A 17,974-nucleotide genomic window follows, 5' to 3' on the forward strand; every position below is an offset into this window, starting at 1 on the left:
AGGTGAGGGGCTTCATGATACACCCGTCATTGGCTGCCTTCTTGCCATGTCTCACTCCCCCTCTCTTGCAGGTGTTTCCTGGGTCACCTCCTGATAAACTGCTTGCACTCAATTCTTTCTCTCACTTTCAGCCTCTGGAGAAAGCCAAGCTCAGACAGTCACCAGTGGGGCCAGGACCAGCGAGAGGCAGGCAAGGTGCCTAGGGCGCAAAATGTAAGGAAGCAACGCCGACCCTGTATTTGCTAGACCCTGGGAGCAATGCCTCCTTCAGTTTCGCACCCAGCTGCCTCACTTGCTCACCCTAGTACTGACCCCACCCAACAAGGCCCCCTCTCTCCATCCACCTCTTACGTCTGTTTCTGTTTCTTTGCTTTGTGCTTCTTTCTTTTCTTCTACAGACAGACCTTCACCTTCACCAGTTGCTGAGGAAAACAGCCACCAGCAAATGCAAGCCTATTTTCTGACAGCGTGTGATTCACGCAGGGAAGAGAACAGCCTTTCACCTCTGATCCTGTGAAAGGACTCTGGATGCTGGGCTAGGATCACACAGCCACTCCTTGGAGCAAGCCCTGGTCTAGCTGAATATGGGCCATGTGGCTGGCACAGCCACATCACACGCCCACCTCGGAGGGAGAGTGGGGGACCGCAGTGATTGACAGTCCCCCGGGCCCACAAGGAGGGAGGAGGTGTTCTCCAAAGGAAAGGGATGTTATGATGACAAGAAAGGGGACTGAAGAGCATGTTGGACAGTCAAAAACAGCAGCCACTACAGTCCACTATGGTTCTCCATTCCTTTTCCATTTTACAGATGAGAAAACTAAGCTTCAGAGAGGTTAATTTACTTTCCTAGGTGTCCACAATGAATGCACATCAAGAGTCAGCCCGACTCCCAAATCTCAAGTGTTTCCACTGGACGTGCAGAAATTGTTCTGCTGTGCTTCAGCTGTCCCAGAATTCAGTCATAAAAAGTTTATAGAAAGTTTCAGTAAATTCTTACTAAAATCAATGGATTGCTTGCAGCTGTTTACTTTGGTGCTGCACTGGGAAAGCACAACTTCTCCCAGCATGAAAGTCAAATGAGATTTCTCTGAATTCACATGTGCTCTTTCCTGATAACCAAGGCTATTGTCATAGTTTAACAATGAAATGTCTTTCTTGAAAACTGTTAATAAATGCCAGATATCGAACCTGCCAAAGGCAACAAGCAAAGCCAAAATATCCATTCAATATGAGAAGGGGGGTTTTCTTCATTCCATGCCAGCCCACCTCCACCTTGAGTTTAATAATAGTCATGTAGACTTCATTTGCATTTGCCATGAAAGGCAGTGATTATTTGATATTTTGACCAGAACAAAGCTATGTTCTATCGCCTTGAAGTAAACTAACTTCTTGCTGAATACAGGATGTTTGTGTACATTCCACATGAATTTGGGTGTCATCAGGAAATTGTGACAACCCAAGAGTGACTTAAAAACAGAGCCTCTAGAAAGCTTGCATTTTTCAAAAGATCCACTATAATCATAGCTTTAATACATTTGTGTTCTGGACTATAGGTTCTAATTGTCGAGCCAGCAGGCAAACAGCAGCACAGGTATAGGCAGAAAAGGAAGACAAAACTTTCAAGGGATGATGACAGGATATCATCAATTTAAAAATCATAAGGCCACACGCTAACAGATTCGGTAGTACGCCATGAAGTGGTGCAAAGAGCTTAGCACTAAAATCATCAATAACATGGAGGTAAAAGTGATACGCTTCAATGTGGTGCCAGCTGTGCTGTGGATTAAAAGAGAAGCTTCCATTTTCCTTAAGCCATGAAATGCTCAACATTAGGATAAGAAACAACAGAAAGTAAAGGTTCTACAGGATTTTTAAACGTTTTATTGTTTAAGTTCAGCCACTATCCGTGAGACTATAGGCAAACTTCCTAAATTCTCTAGGCCACAACTCCTCTCCTGAGAAATCTAGAAAAGGAGAACCTCAAATGTGGCACATAAGCTCTGCCTGAGTGTCTGGCTGACCCCTAAACATCACATGCACGGGGCAAACTTGAAGCAGTTCAGCAAAGAAGAAACAAGAAGTGGACTGAGATGTGTGTGCCTGCCCAGGAGGCAGAGTATGCAGTGTAAACGCAGCCAAGTTAATTGCTTGTTAAAAATATTTCTTCAAAGAAATACAACAGAATCCCAAGTCTCTACAACATAACATTCACAATGTCCAGGATGCAACGCCAAACCACTCAGCATAAAAAGAACCAGGAAAACATGACCCATTATCAGTGGAGGTGCATCTTAAGATGCCCCAGATGTTGGAATTAGCGTAAAGGACATTAAAATAGCTATTATGACTACGACTGTGCTGTGATGTAAAGGGCAACAATGTAGAAATGAAAATATAGGAAATCCAAGCAAAGAGAGAGAAACCTTTTTAAAATTTTTTTGTAAAGCAGACTGGCCCTGAACTAACATCTGTTGCCAATCTTCCTCTTTTTGCTGAAGAAGATTGGCCCTGAGCTAACATCCACGCCCATCTTCCTCCATTTATATATGGGACGCCGCCACAGTATGGCTCGATGAGCAGTGTTAGGTTCGCATCCAGGATCCGAACCTGCAAACCCTGGGCCGCTGAAGCAGAATGCATGAACTTAACCACTATGCCACCGGGCCGGCCCCCTAGAAACTATTTTTTTTAAATCAAGACCCTCCACTAGGCACCTCATAGTCAAACTGCTGAAAGTCAAAGATTAAAGGAAAATTTTGAAAGGAGAGAGACAAAAGTGACACATTCCATGCCTGATAATAATGATTCAGAGTTACATGACTTCTCATCACAAACTACGGAAGTCAGGTGACAATGGTACAAAATCTTAAAAGTAATGAGGAAAAACTGTCAACTCACTAATCTGTATCCAGTAGAAATATTCCTCAAGACAGAAGGTGAAATAAATACATTTCAGATAAAATAAAATGAAGAGAAAGCATTGACAGAAGATTTGCACTATATAAAATACTAAAGAAAATTCTTCAGGCTGAATGGAAATGATACCAGAGGGAAAGTCAGAATTTCATAAAAGATATGGGTAAATATTGAGGACTGTTTTCCTTCTAATTTTTTTAAAAGCCAAAAAACGTACATATATATTTTTTATATTTATAATATATTTTATATATATGTATATATTTTTATATATTTAAAGCAAAAAATTATAATATTGTACTGGTGATTTATAATTTAAGAACCCGTAATACATGTGACAATTATAGTATAAAGGTTGACAGGGGTGGTAAATGGACCTATACAGCTGTTGAGTTTTTACATTTTATGCAAGGTATAAAATATTAACTCTAAGCAGACCGTGAAATAAATTAAGGATGTATATAATAATCCTTAGAGCAATAATTTTAAAGCATAATGTAAGGAAGTGTAGCTATTAAGTAAATAGATAAATTAAATGGAGATTCTAAATACTCAGTTAATCTAAAACAACACAGGAAAGGAGAAACAGAAGAAGAAAGAGTAAGAGAGAAAGAAGCAGAAAACAGATAAGTCATGGTAGAGCTAAATCAAAGCATATCGATAATTACATTTACTGTGAATGGACTAAACACTCCAACTAAAAGGTAGAGATTGGCAGAATGGATTTAAAGAAAAGCTAGACCTAACTATATGCCAGTTAAATATAAAAACATAGATAGAATGAAAGTAAATGCATGGAAAAATATATTCCATGGAAACAGTAAGCATCAGTAGGTTGAAATGGCTATATTAATCTCAAGAAAATAAGCTTCAAAGTAAAGATTATTAGCAGAGACAGAGAAGAACAGTTCATAATGATAATAGGGTCAATTCATCATGACGACATAACAAACATAAATATGTATGTTCTGCACAATGGGCCTTCAAAGTATAAGAAGCAAAATTGACAGAATTAAAGGAAGAAGAAACAACTCCACAATCAGGGTTGGAGATTTTACACAACTGTCTCAGAAATGGATAAAACAACTAGCTTCTAAAAATCAGGAAAGACACAGAATATCTGAACAACATTATTAACCAACTCGACTTAACTGATATTTATTGAATATTACACCCAACAACTTTGAAATACACATTGCTTTCAGGAAGGTATGGTGTACTCAAAGATAAGCCATAAACTGGGCATAAAATGAGACTCAATAAACATAAATGGATTGAAATATACAGAATATGTTCTTGGACCATAATGGAATAAATTAGAATCAATAAAAATAAGAAGTTTAGGGGGACAAAAAGCAAATATTTGGAAATTAAACAACACATGCCTAAACAATTCATCGGTCAAAGAAGTATCACAGGAGAAATTTAAAAATATTATGAATTAAATAACAATAAAAATACAATATTTCAAATTTTGTGGGATGTAGCTAAAGCAGTACTTAGAGGAAATTTATAGCTTAAAAGAACTTATATATTTTTTTAAATGTCTAAAATCAATAACCTAAGGCTCCATCTTGAAAATCTAAGACTACATAAACTGATCAAGAAAATAAGAGAAAGAACACAAATTACTAATATCAGAAATGAAAGAGGAATTATAATTACAGTCACGCACCACTTAACGAGAGGGATACATTCTGAGAAATGTGTTGTTAGGTGATTTCGCTGTTGTGCGAACATCATAGGGTAGACTTACACAAACCTGGGCTGTATAGCCTACTACATACCTAGGTTATATGATACTTATCCTATGGACCACCATAGTATATGTAGTCTCTCATTGACCGAAATGTCGTTATGCTGCACATGACTGTATAGATGCTACAGAAATTTAAAGGATCAAATGAGAATATTATAAATTACCTTATGCCAACAAATTTGCCAACCTAGAGAAAACTGATAAATTCCTTGAAAATTATAACTTACCAAAATTCACATAAGAAAAAAATCAGAAAATCTGAATAGCCTTATATATATTAAAGAAATTGATGTTGTTGTCAAAAGCCCTTCCACCAAGAAAACCCCATAGCCAGATGGTTTCATTCATAAATCCTATCAAACAAAAGTAACTCCAATTTTATAGAAACTCTTTCAGAAAATAGACAAGAAGGAAAAAGTTCAAGTTATTTTATGAGACTAGTATAATCCTAAAAACAAATTTGACAAAGACATTACAAAAAAATAAAATTACCCATTAATATTCCATATGAACACGGATGTAAAACTCTTTAATAAGATATCAGAAAATAAAATTCAACAATATAAAAAAGAATAAAATATCATATCCAAGGGGGATTTATCTCAGGAAAGCAAGATTGGCTTAAAATTTGAAAATCAATCAATGTAAGTAATTGATCATAGTAACAAAGTAAGGAGAAAACAATATGATTGTTTCAACAGATGCAGAAAAAGCATTTGACTGAATTCAACAACCAGAATGATAAACACTTCCAGCAGACTAGAAATAGGAAGTTAGTCTGATAAAGGGCATCTCTGAAAAACCTAGAGCTTAATGTGAAATAGTGAATGCTTTTTATCCCCTAATAGTAAGAACAAGGCAAGGTTGCTCACATTCATGACTTCTTCTCATCACTGTACTGGAGATTTTAGCCATTGAAAGAATATAAGGATTAAAAAAACATAAAGACAGAGGAAAAATAGGCAAAACTACCTCTATTAGCAGATGTCATAAAGGTTGACACAGAATATCTCCAGGAAACTACAAAACAACTATCACAACTAACAGTTTAATTGGCAAGATTTCAGGATACAAGATTAAGATACAAATATCAATAGTATTTTTATATCTAGCAACAAACAATTAAAAATTAAATTAAAAACAATTCCATTACAAGAGTGTCAAAAAAAAAAAAAACCCTCATGAACTATTTCGGGAAATATTTAATAGAAAAAAGGGCAAATCCCCTCCCCACAAAATTTCAAAATATTGTCAAAATGAATTAAAGAATACCTAATAATAAGTAAAGGCAAACAGACAGCTATATCATGTCTATGGATTACAAGCCTCTATACTGTTACGATGTCAATTATTTCCAAATTGACAGATTTAATGTAATCCCAATTATAATCCCACTAGTTTTCTGTAGAAATTGACAAGCCATTCCAAAATTTCTATGAAAATCCAAAAACCTGGAGTATCCAAGGCAATCTTGAAAAAGAATAAATTTGGAGGATTTACACTACCTGATTTCAAGACTTACTATAAACCTACAGTAATACAGACAGTCTGGTACTTGCATAAGGATCAACAAGTAGGTCAAATGAACAGAATAGAGCCCGGAAGTAGACCTCCTACTTGTACAAGGCACCTGATTTTTCAGACACCAAAGCAATCCAATCAGCAAAGGACATTCTTTTTAAGACATGAATATCCACATAAAAATAGACGAAAAACTGAAAAAAAATGAACCTAAACCGTTACCTCACATCATACAAAAAATATAATTCAAGATGAATCATAGAACTAAACCTATAAGCCAAAGCCATAAAGCTTTTAGAGAGTAAAAAGGAAAATATCTTCGTGACTTGAGTATGTTTCCTTGAGCCAAGTTTTCTTTTATAAGTCACATAAAGCAATAACCCTAAAAGGAAAAATACTCAACAAATTAGACCTCATCAAAATTTTAAATGTCTGTACATCAAAACACACCACTAATAAAATTAATAGGCAAACCACAGGCTGCTGGAAAACAGTCTCATATCTGACGAAGGACTGGTATTTGGATAAATATCCCACCACTCAATAATAAAAATACAATCAACCCTTTTTGATATCGTGTTTTCATTTCCTTTGAATATATACCCAGAAGTGAGATTGCTGGATCATATGGTAGTTCTATTTTTAATTTTTTGAGGAACCCCCATACTTTTTTCCATAGTGGCTGCACCAATTTACATTCCCACCAACAGTGCACAAGGGTTCCCTTTTCTCCACATCCTCGCCAACATTTGTCATTTGTCTTCTTGATGATAGCCACTTTAACATATGTGAGGTGACATCTCATTGTGGTTTTAATCTGCATTTCCCTGATGATTAGTGATATTGAGCATCTTTTCATGTACTGTTGGCCATTTGTATGTCTTCTTTGGAAAAGTGTCTATTCTGTTCTGCCCATTTTTTAATAAGATCGTTTATTCTTTTGTTATTGAGTTGTATGAGTTCTTTATATATTTTAGATATTAACCCCTATTCAATATATGATTTGCAAATATTTTCTCCCATTCTGTAGGTTGCCTTTTTATTTTGTTGATCATTTCCTTTGCTGTGCAGATTTTTAGTTTGATGTAGTCCCATTTGTTAATTTTGCTTTTGTTGCTTGTGCTTTTCGTGTCATATCCAAAAAATCATTGCCAAGACCAATGTCAAGGAGCTTCTTCCCTATGTTTTCTTTTAGGAGTTTTATGGTATCAGGTCTTATGTATAAGTCTTTAACCTATTTCAAGTTAATTTTTGTGATTTGTGTAAGATAGGGGTCCAATGTCATTTTTATGCATGTGGTTATCCAGTTTACCCAACACCATTTGTTGAAGAGACTATCCTTTCCCCATTGAGCATTCTTGGCTCCCTTGTCAAATATTAGTATCAAAAAGCTACCTGCACTCTCACGTTTATTGCAGCATTATTCACAATAGCTAAGATATGAAACAACCTAAGTGCCTATCAATGAATGAATGGATAAAAAAGATGTGGATATATATATATACATACACACACACACACACACACACACACACAATGAAATGTTATTCAGCCATGAGAAAGAAGGAAATCCTGCCATTTGTGAAAATACTGATGGACCTTGAAGGCATTATGCTTAGTGAGATAAGCCACACAGAAAAAGACAAATATTGTATGATATCACTTATATGTGGAATGTAAAAGAGCTGAACTTGTAGAAACAGAGAGTAGAATGGTGGTTACCAGAGGCTGGGAAGTGGGGGAACTGAGGAGGTGTTGTTAAAGGTTACAAGCTTACAACTAGAAGATAATTAAGTTTTGGAGATCTAACGCACAGCATGGTGATTATAGTCAACAATTGTATTATATACTTCAAAATTGCTAAGAGACGAGATCTTAAATGTCCTCACCACAAAAAAACAATGATAATTATGTGACATGATCGAGGTGTTAGCTAAAACTACAGTGATGATAATATTGCAATATATAAATGTATCAAATCAACATGTTATATACCTTAAACTTATACAATGTCATATGTGAATTATATCTCAATAAAAAAAATTTTTTAAACACACATGATAAAGATATTTAGAAGAGTGAAAAAAATAGTCAACCCATTTTTTTTAATGGCAAGTAGTTTTGAAGAAAAACTTCACAAAAGAAGATATACAATTGACCATTAAGTACATCAAAAAAATTCTCATTATCATTAGTCATGTTATTATGTTAATAATATGTTAATTGTTAATTAAAACGTTAATTTAATTATGTTAATTAAAACCACATTGAGATACTACGAAACACTCCTCAAAACAGCTGACATGAAAAATATTGATAGCACCACATGTCAGCAATGATGTGAAACAAATGGAACTCTTAGTAAACATATAAAATGGTACAACCACGTTGGAAAACCTTTTGGCAGTTTTGTACAAAACTAAACATACACCTACTCTATACCCAGCAATTCCAATCCTAGACATTTACTCAAGAGAAACGAAGTCATATGCTCACAAAAAAAGACTTCAAAAATTTTCATAGCAACTTTATGCAAAATAGCAAAAAACTAGAAACAATTCTGGAGTCTACCATGATGAAAATGGATTAACAAACTGATATACTAGCGTAATGGAATACTATTCATCAATAAAAAGAAAAAAGTACTGATGTGCAGCAACGTGGATGAATCTCAAAAACATTATGCTGCAAAAATGTTATGCAAAATGCAAAACATTGTGAAACTTTACACAACAGAGTACTTAGTGTATGATTACATTTATATTAAGCTCTAGAACAGGCAAATCTAATCTATAGTGGATGGAGAGGTTGGAGTGGAGATGAGTTTTGACTGGAAAGGGTCATCAGGAGACTTTTGGATGGTAGTAATAGTCTATATCTTGGTGGCGTTCAAGTCACACAGGTATATGCATTCCTCAAAACTCAGCAAATGTAAACATTAAGATTTGTGCATTTCATTGCATGTACATTTTACCTCAAAAGAAAACTTAGAGACAATCTCTATGCTGAAATATTTAGGGGAAAGTGTACAGATGTTTGCAATTACTATGAAATACACCAAAAAATAAGATGGATTGATGGATGTATAGAAGGATAGGTATTTCATAAAATAAGTTTGGTAAAATGTTAATTGTACATTGTAGGTGGTGGATACATAAAATTCTTTCAACTTTGCTGTATGTTTGCAAATTTTCACAGTAAAATGTTAGAAAACATTATATCAGCATCCAGTCAACCCTGCCATCTACAGAAAGGGTACTTTTTGAAGTCTGAATTAGGTATCCACCAAACCCACTCCTGTGCACTCACACATCCTAGGTTTCTCTCCATCAGTGTTTTTCAGACTGGACTTTAATTATCTGCTGATTTCTCCACCTCCTGCATGTGTCTGAGAGACCCTGTAAAGCAGGCACCATATCTGGTTCATTTTTGTAACCTCAGAACCTAGAACAGGGCCTAGAACAAAGTGATCCTCCGTATGGTGGGTGGGTGGATGAATGGATGGAAAGATGGGTGAATAAATGGATAAAGGAATAAAAGAATGAAGAAATGAACCAAAGTTCACTAATTTTATATTGACTCTGCACAAACCGCCAAAAACAGGACAAGGCATGGACTTAGAGGAAACTCAGTAACAAGGCTCCTGTTAAACCCAGAGCTCTATGGTTTTCCAGAAGAACAAGCGCCATGCAAAATTATGAGCCTTGCCACGGCTTGGCCCACTGTTTATCAACGATGACATGCCACACACGCTGAGATGTTCTGGGAATCTAAATGTACACAACAGCTCCACCTGTCCCAGTGCCACATTTATGTCCAAACAAATGCCCCTCCATGCAAGAACCGTGCATGCATCCTACTGCAAAAAAAGCACATTCAGTTAAAGCCTCCCGTTCCCCACTCCCCCCTGCCCAGCGGGGGAAAGTACCTAAGAAATGAGGAAATCAACATTTACTGAGCGTCAGTCTGGGTTCTGTGCCAGGCATTTCACTACACCATCTCATTTATTTCTCAGAACACCCGATGCAGAAGACAGCAATATGCCCATTTTGCATGCAAGGACACAAAGGCTCAAACCGTACATGGCTGGCATTGGAACCCTTGTGTGTCTGACCCTCGAACTGCTCTCTGTGCCACACCATGGTGCCCTGCACTCCGATAAACTCTCGTACCCAGTGGTGGTAACTATCCCAAGGGAACTCCGTGTTTGCCCAAGGATATCGTGTAAGGATGAGATGCTCCTTACAAACACTGACTCATCAGTCAGTCCTGTGGGCACCCCTCTAAAATAGAGCCCAACCCAGTAGGGTAGGGGGAGTAGGTGGTGGTGTAGATGCAGAACTGGGTTCAAGGGGCAAAACGTCATTGAGGCCCCAGCACCCTGGCTGGTGGGGGCTGGAGTCGGGGTTGAGAAGGCAAATTACTCATCTGAGATACGTTTTTAGAAGGGCCCTAATGGAGGCAGAGGCCAGCATGGACTACGGAAGGCTGGGGACAGAAGGAAGGGGAAGCTTTGCTAAGATCCACCGTTCAGAGAGAAAGAGGAGAGTGGAAATCTGTGGGAGCATCGGGGTTCACCTGTGGGAGGGAGCAGGAACCCCAGCTCCTTGGTCCAGCCACACCTGCCTTGGACTTAGGAAGCGCGGGCAAGAAAGGAAGGAGGAGACCCAGAGGCCAGGTCCTCGTTCTGGCCAAAGTGGAGGCAGGGAAAGCTAAGGCACAGTGTGACTGTCAAAGCAGAGAGGACAGCAGGCTGAGAGCAGGGGCCTGGGGGACGCGTCTGGGGACTGGCCCTGTGACCAGCGTGTCAGTCTGCAAGGACCATGTGGCTCCTCCCCTCGCATAGCACAAACTTCAACAACACTTCCATACAGTCCACCAGTTCTCCAGGCCATACAGTCACGGCCTGGAGAACTGGTCATCCTCCCTCCTCCAGACCTGCCCAGAAGTGTGAGCTAGAGGAAGTGGGTCTGGGGTGGCGGGTGAGCCCCAGAATAAAAGCAGGGGTGGAGGGTTTCACCAGGATTTCTCAAGTGGCGCACGTCATATCTAAAACGCTATTTCTGAGTAATCGTTTGCTGCGTCAGACTGGATTCAAAGAGCCGCAAGCAAAGTAAAGGCCTCCGGAACAGTTTGCTACGGTCTTTTTCCTCTGGGCTCTTGCTAGTAAGCGTTTCCCAAACCCTCCTTCTCCCCAGCTTAGCTTGCACGTGCTCTTGTTGTCTTTCTTAATGCACCACGTAGTAGTCAGGATTCTCTAGAGAAACTGAACCAATGAGATGAGAGAGACAGAGACAGAGATGGAGAATGAGCGGGAGAGAGACAGACAGACAGACAGATTTATTTTAAGGAATTGTGGTGACTGCAAAGTCTGAACTCTGCAGGCTAGAAACCCCCGAAGAGTTATGTTGCTGCTTGAGTCTGAAGGTAGCCTGGAAGCAGAATTCCTTCTTCCTTGGGGCACCTCAGTCTTTTTCTCTTAAGATCTCCAACTGATTGTATGAGACCCACCCACAATCTTGAGGAGCATTTGCTTTACTCAAAATCTACTGACTTAAGTGTCAATCTCATCTAAAAACTACCTTCACAGTGACATCTAGTCTGGTGTTTGACCAAATATCTGGGTACCACGGCTTAGCCAAGTTAACACATAAAGTTAACCATCACATATCATGTCATAATTTACTGTTTTTCATGCCTACCTTCTCATCAAGATTTCTGCCCTCCAGAAGGCCCCTGTCTTCTCAGGAACACAATGTCTAAGGCAGCACATGGGCCTGCTCAGTGGCCCAGTGAACGTCTGTTAAACTAACAAGCAACCAACTCACTTGACAAAATAAACAGTCAATAATTTTGAAGTTGCCCTTGGCCCCTCACAGGCTACTCTCAGCATGGCCCCCAAAATGATTCTCTACAAACTTCTATAAGCAGATCATGTTACTCTTCCAGTCAAAACTCCCCAGCGCCTTCCCTTCTGACTCAGAGAAGCCAAAGCCTTGCCCACAGCCAGCTAGGTCCTATGTGCGCTGGTCCTTGCTGACCTCACTCACCTCATCTCCCACTCTCACCACCTTGAAGCTCCCCAACACTACCGAGCACACTCCCTTCCAGTCTTCACACTTGCTGTTCCCTCTGCCTGGAACCTGCATGTCTTCCTCCTCCACTTCCTTCAGGTCTCTACTCTCACGTCATCTTATCACTGCAGGCTCCCCTGTCCCCCTCAGTGAGAGCACTGTCCAGCAGACTGCGTATGATGACGGAAATGTCCTAGAGTCTGAGGTGTCCTGGACACCTAAAATGTGGCTAGTGTGACTGAGAAACTGAATTTCTATCATTTTACTTAATGCTAATTAAATTAAATTTATATATCCACATGTGGTTAGTGGTCACCCTATTGACAGCTCAGCTCCAGAAAACAGCAACTTCTCCCCCTCCCCCCCAGAACTCCATACCCCTCTACGTTACTATATTTTTACTACTTATTACTTATTAATTTTTATTACTTATTACTATCTAATATACCATAAACGTACGTATTTATCTGTTTGTCATCTCTGTCCTTTCTAAATGTAAGCTCCAGGAGAATGCACTTGGGTCTGTTTATGTTATTATTGGATCGAAGTCTAGAGTAGTGCCAAGCCTCAATTAATATTCCTGGATTGAATTAATGTAAAAACAGAAGGAAAGTAAGGATGGGAGGGAGCGAAGGGAGGAGAAAGAGAGAGGGATGGAGGGAAGAAAGGAAGGAAGGCTGATTCTATCCAACTTCTCAGGTCAATATCTCAGTTTAAGCTGGAAGTTTTGAATGGTCCAATCAAGAGTGTGAAGTTGGTAAAGAGCAGGTCCTTGGTCATCAAACAGTCTGTGGTTCAAATCCCAGCTCGTACACTTCCTGCCTGTGTGACCATGGGTAAACCCCCACCATCTTTTGGAGTTACCAAGTCTAAGTATTTCCATTTAAGTTTTTCCACTTGTGTAATGGAAATAATAATAGTTACTTAAGAATATATGAGAATACCTGGTATTCAATAGATACTCAAAGCAATTATTGCCAAAGGAAATTTCTGAGTAAGAGGGAACAGACAGACTCGGTTGGGATCTGTTTTCTAAAAGTCTCTGCCTTGTTCTTGTTGTTTTCCCTAGCCTGTCACTGAAAATGATCAAGGATCACAAATATGTACTTTCCACAAACAAATGTCAAACCTCTCAACAAAGAAAAGCTCAATAGAGTTGGCTTCGCTGGTGAATTTTACCAAAGATTTAAAGAAGAATTAGTAACACTTTTCTCAAACTTATCCAAAAAAGTGAAGAGGAGGGACTACTTCCTCTCATTTTACAGGCCCAGCATTACCCTGATACCAAAGCCAGACAAAGGCACCACAAGAAAAAAGACCTATAGGCCAACAGCCTTGATGAATATGGATGCAAAATTCCTCAACAAAATGCTAGCAAATCGGATCCAACAGCACATTAAAGAGATCACACACCATGAGCAAGGGGGACTTATCCCTGGGGTGTAAGGATGGTTCAACACACAAAAATCAATTAATGTGATACACCATATTAACAGAACAAAGGATAAAAATCACGATTGTCTGAATAAAGGTAGAAAAAGCACTTGACAAAATTCAACATTCTTTCATGATAAAAACCCTCAACAAACTAGGAATAGAAGGAAATTATCTCAACATAATAAAGGTCATATATGAAAAGCCCATAGTTAACATTATGGTGAAAAAATGAAAAGTTTTCCTCTAAAATCAGGAACAAGACAAGGATACCCACTCTTAACCACTTATATTCAACACCAGAGTGGAAATCCTAGACAGAGTAATTAGTGAAGAAAAAGAAATAAAAGGCATTCAAATCAGAAAGGAAAAGGTAAAATTGTCCCTGTTTGCAGATGACATGATATAATATATAAAAATCCTAAAGATTCCACAAAAAGAATTAGAATAATCAAATACAGTAAAGTTGCAGGATACAGAATCACATACAAAAATCAGTTGTGTTTCTATATACTAATAATGAACTATCTGAAAAGGAAATTAGGAAACAATTCCATTTACAACAGCACCAAAAAGAATAAACTACTTAGGAATAAACTTAACTAAGGAAGTAAAAGACTTGTATATTGAAAACTACAAAACATTGAAGAAAGAAATTAAACAAGACACAAACAAATGGAAGGCATCCATTTTACGGATTAGAAGACTTAATATTATCAAAATTAATACTACTCAAAGCAATTTACAGATTCAATGCAATCCCTATCAAAATCCCAATGGCATTTTTTGCAGAAATAGAAAAAACAATTCTAATTCCTATAGAACCACAAAAAACCACTAAAAGCCAAAACAATCTTAAGCAAGAAGACAAAGCTGGTAGCATCACATTTCCTTATCTCAAACTATATTACCAAGTTAGAGTAATCAGAATGGCATGGTACTAGAATAAGGACAGACACGTAGACCAATGGCACAGAACAGAGAGCCCAGAAGTAAATCCATGAATATTTAGTCAACTGATCTTTGACAAGAGCGCCAACAATACACAATGGGGAGAGGAAAGTCTTTTCAACAAATGGTACTGGGAAAATTGGATATCCACATGCAAAAGAATGGAATTGGACCCTTATCTTATACCATACACAAAAATCAACTCAAAATAGATTAAAGACTTACATGTTAACACTTGAAACTGTAAATCTCCTAAAAGAAAACATAAGGAAAAAGCTTCATGACATCAGTCTTAGCAATTATTTCATGGATATGACACAAAAAGCACAGGTAACAAAAATAAACCAGTGAGATTACATCAAACTAAAAAGCTTCTGCAGGGCCAGCCCCAGTGGCCTAGTGGTTAAGTTCAGTGTGCTCTGCTTTGGTGGCCCGGGTTCAGTTCGGGGGAGCGGACCTACACCACTCATCAGTGGCCATGCTGTGGCAGTGGCCCACATACAAAAGAGAGGAAGACTGGCAACAGATGTTAGCTCAGGGCGAATCTTCCTCAGCAAAAAAAAAATAAAAAAATTCTGCGCAGCAAACAATCAATAGAGTGTAAAGGCAACCTATAGAATGGAAGAAGATATCTGCAAACCACATATCTGGTAAGGGGTTAATCTCCAAAATATATAAGGAACTCCTACAATTCAATAGTTGGAAAAAAAAAAACCAATAACCCGATTTTAAAATGGGCTATGGACTTGAATAGACATTTCTCCAAAGAAGATGGACAAATGACTAACAGGCATATGAAACGTGGTCAACATCACTAATCATCAGGGCAACGCAAATCAAAACCACAGTGAGATACCACCTCACACTTGTCAGAATGGCCACCATCAAAAAAACAAAAGGCAACAAATGTTGGCAAGGATGTAGAGAAATTGGAGCCCTTGCACACCGTTGGTGGGAATGCAAACTGGTGCAGCCGCTATGGAAAACAGTATGGAGCTTCCTCAAAAAATTGAAAATAGAAATACCATATGATCCAGCAACCTCACTTCTGGGTATTTATCCAAAAGAACTGAAATCAGTATCTTGAAGTGATATTAGCACTCCTGTGTTCATTGCAGCACTATTCACAATAGCCAAGACACAGTAACAACCTAAATGTCCATCAACAGATGAATGAATAAAGAAAATGTGGTACAATGGAATACTATTTAGCCTGCAATATGTGACAACATGGATGAACCTTGAGGACATTATGCTAAGTGAAATAAGCCAGTCACAGAAAGATAAATACTGCATGATTCCACATATGTGCGGTATCTAAAATAGTCAAACTCATAGAATCAAAGAGTGGAGTGGTGGTTGCTGGTGACTGAGGGGAAGGAGAAATAATGGGGAGTTACTAACCAATGGGCATAAAGTTTCAGTCAAGCAAGATGAATAAACTCCAGAGATCTGCTGTACAACATTGTATCTAGGGTCAACAATTATATATTGTATGCTTAAAACTTTGTTATGAGGGTAAAAATTATGTTAAGTATTCTTTCCACAAAAAACACTTTTTTAATAAAATGCCTACATAGTAGGAAAGAGCTTCTGTTAGCCATCTCACAAGTCTGTGGGATTTTTTTCCACTTTCCTCATTTAGATCCTCAAAGAAGAAATAGCATTAGCAATCTTGAAATAATTACCATTGTAATTCACCTAAACCAGGCCTGCCATAGTAATTCAATTTTCAGAATAAAATTACAGTGGATCCAAAGGAAACTATTCAGACTTCCTTTCACATTTCAGATTTGGCAAATCCAAATCTTTCTGTCAAACAGAAAATTCCCAGCACCCAGTAACCAACACAAAAACAAACACAAAATAACAGACATAAGTCCAGTAGTTGGGACTTTTATATTTTGTTGATGAAATTTTTAAAGATTCATCATTCTTACCTTTCCAAAACTCCCCTTGCCAATGGCCCGCAGAATCTGAAAATGGTCAAAGTTGACTGCAAAAGAAAAAAGGAAAAAAAAGGAACAAGTCAGATTTGTCACACCTTGTATGGATTTTTGAGAGTCCTTACCTACAGACCTACCCATTTATTCCAATGGCTTCTGGTTTCACTTGTGTTATATTTGCCATGGCAGCGCCCAGCACTGATGGAAACTTATCAGCATGTTCCATTCCCCCTACGCTGTAGTTTTTTCTACTGTATCCCTGGCACCTAGCACAGTGTTACTACACAGTCAGTATTCAACAAATATTCACCAGCCAAAGGAAAGATTGAAAGCAAATCTCCATATTCACAGTGCCAAACACAACTCCTGGTACATAATAAGCGTTTGGTAAATATTTTTGAGTTAGATTGAATTACAGCCAGTTTCCAATAACTGGGAAAGACATGTTATTTACAAAAGATGAAGTGAATTGATTAGTTCACTACATTATGGGGACGAGGATGTGGGGAAGTGAATGAATACAATTAGTTCCCTGTGTATTACACTTATGCAATGGAGGATAATTGTGTTGAATTATGTCCCTGCCAAGCCAAAGTCAGAATCCAGCGCACCATCTAATGCCTAACGCGCTTGGAACAGAGACAGGGTTAACGGTTAACTCAGCAAAACCTCGGTTCTTTGACCTAGATTGGTTTCCTTTGAGAATAATTTGCCAGGAAAAGAAATTCCATATTTTCACCTCTTCCCCACTCACCAAAAGTCAAGGAAGAAGAGAAAAGCAGTGGTCTTGGACTGTACTTGTTATGTGACGAGCAATGAGCTAGGAAATGTACACATCCTATCCTGAGCCCCCAGGGTCCCATGAAGCAGGCATCACTGCTGGCATTTGCCACCTGCCGTCCAGTTAGCAATACACATTGCTGCTTCCGGGAAGGCCTCATGCTGCTTCAGGCTGCCATGTCTCTGTGGTGTTGTTTCACCTGCCTGGAAAGCCATTCCTGCAACATCCTTATTTTGGGGAAAATTCCTACCTGGCCTTTGACACACAGCTCATATACTCTCTCTCTTGTGAAACTTCCCCCACTCCCAACAAACTGCTTTCTCCTCAGCGTTATCTCTGAACCTTCTGCAGATGTCTACCCAGGGATCAGGAGAAGCCAGCCTGGAGTCAGTCTTCTTAGGTCCATTGCAGCTCTGAGTGGCCTTGGATGAGTCACTTGGCCTCTATGTGCCTCACCTACCCTATCTGTAAAATGGGGGAAGCAGTGCCCACCTTCCATAAGAGCATAGAATAGTGCCTGGCACACTGCAGCCTCTCAGAGGTGCTAGTGTCTGTGTTGAGGCATGAGGAGCAATCCTCCCTCCCCTCTGGT

General features: G+C 38.7%; 1 protein-coding gene across 3 annotated transcripts in view; it reads right to left on the reverse strand.

Moving 5' to 3' along the window:
- The window catches only part of STK32B (serine/threonine kinase 32B), a 336,677-nt gene that overhangs the window by 242,459 nt on the left and 76,244 nt on the right, over positions 1-17,974 (reverse strand). For 2 of the 3 annotated variants that reach the window (XM_058546713.1, XM_058546711.1), the window contains exon 2: positions 16,596-16,651. The exons of the other annotated variant lie outside the window; for it this stretch is intronic. In XM_058546713.1, the coding sequence (XP_058402696.1) occupies positions 16,596-16,651 (56 nt within the window). The remainder of the gene's footprint in view (positions 1-16,595; positions 16,652-17,974) is intronic. 3 annotated transcript variants of the gene reach the window in all.

Source organism: Diceros bicornis, chromosome 8 (genome assembly GCF_020826845.1).
Source record: "Diceros bicornis minor isolate mBicDic1 chromosome 8, mDicBic1.mat.cur, whole genome shotgun sequence".
NCBI classification, from domain to species: domain Eukaryota; kingdom Metazoa; phylum Chordata; class Mammalia; order Perissodactyla; family Rhinocerotidae; genus Diceros; species Diceros bicornis.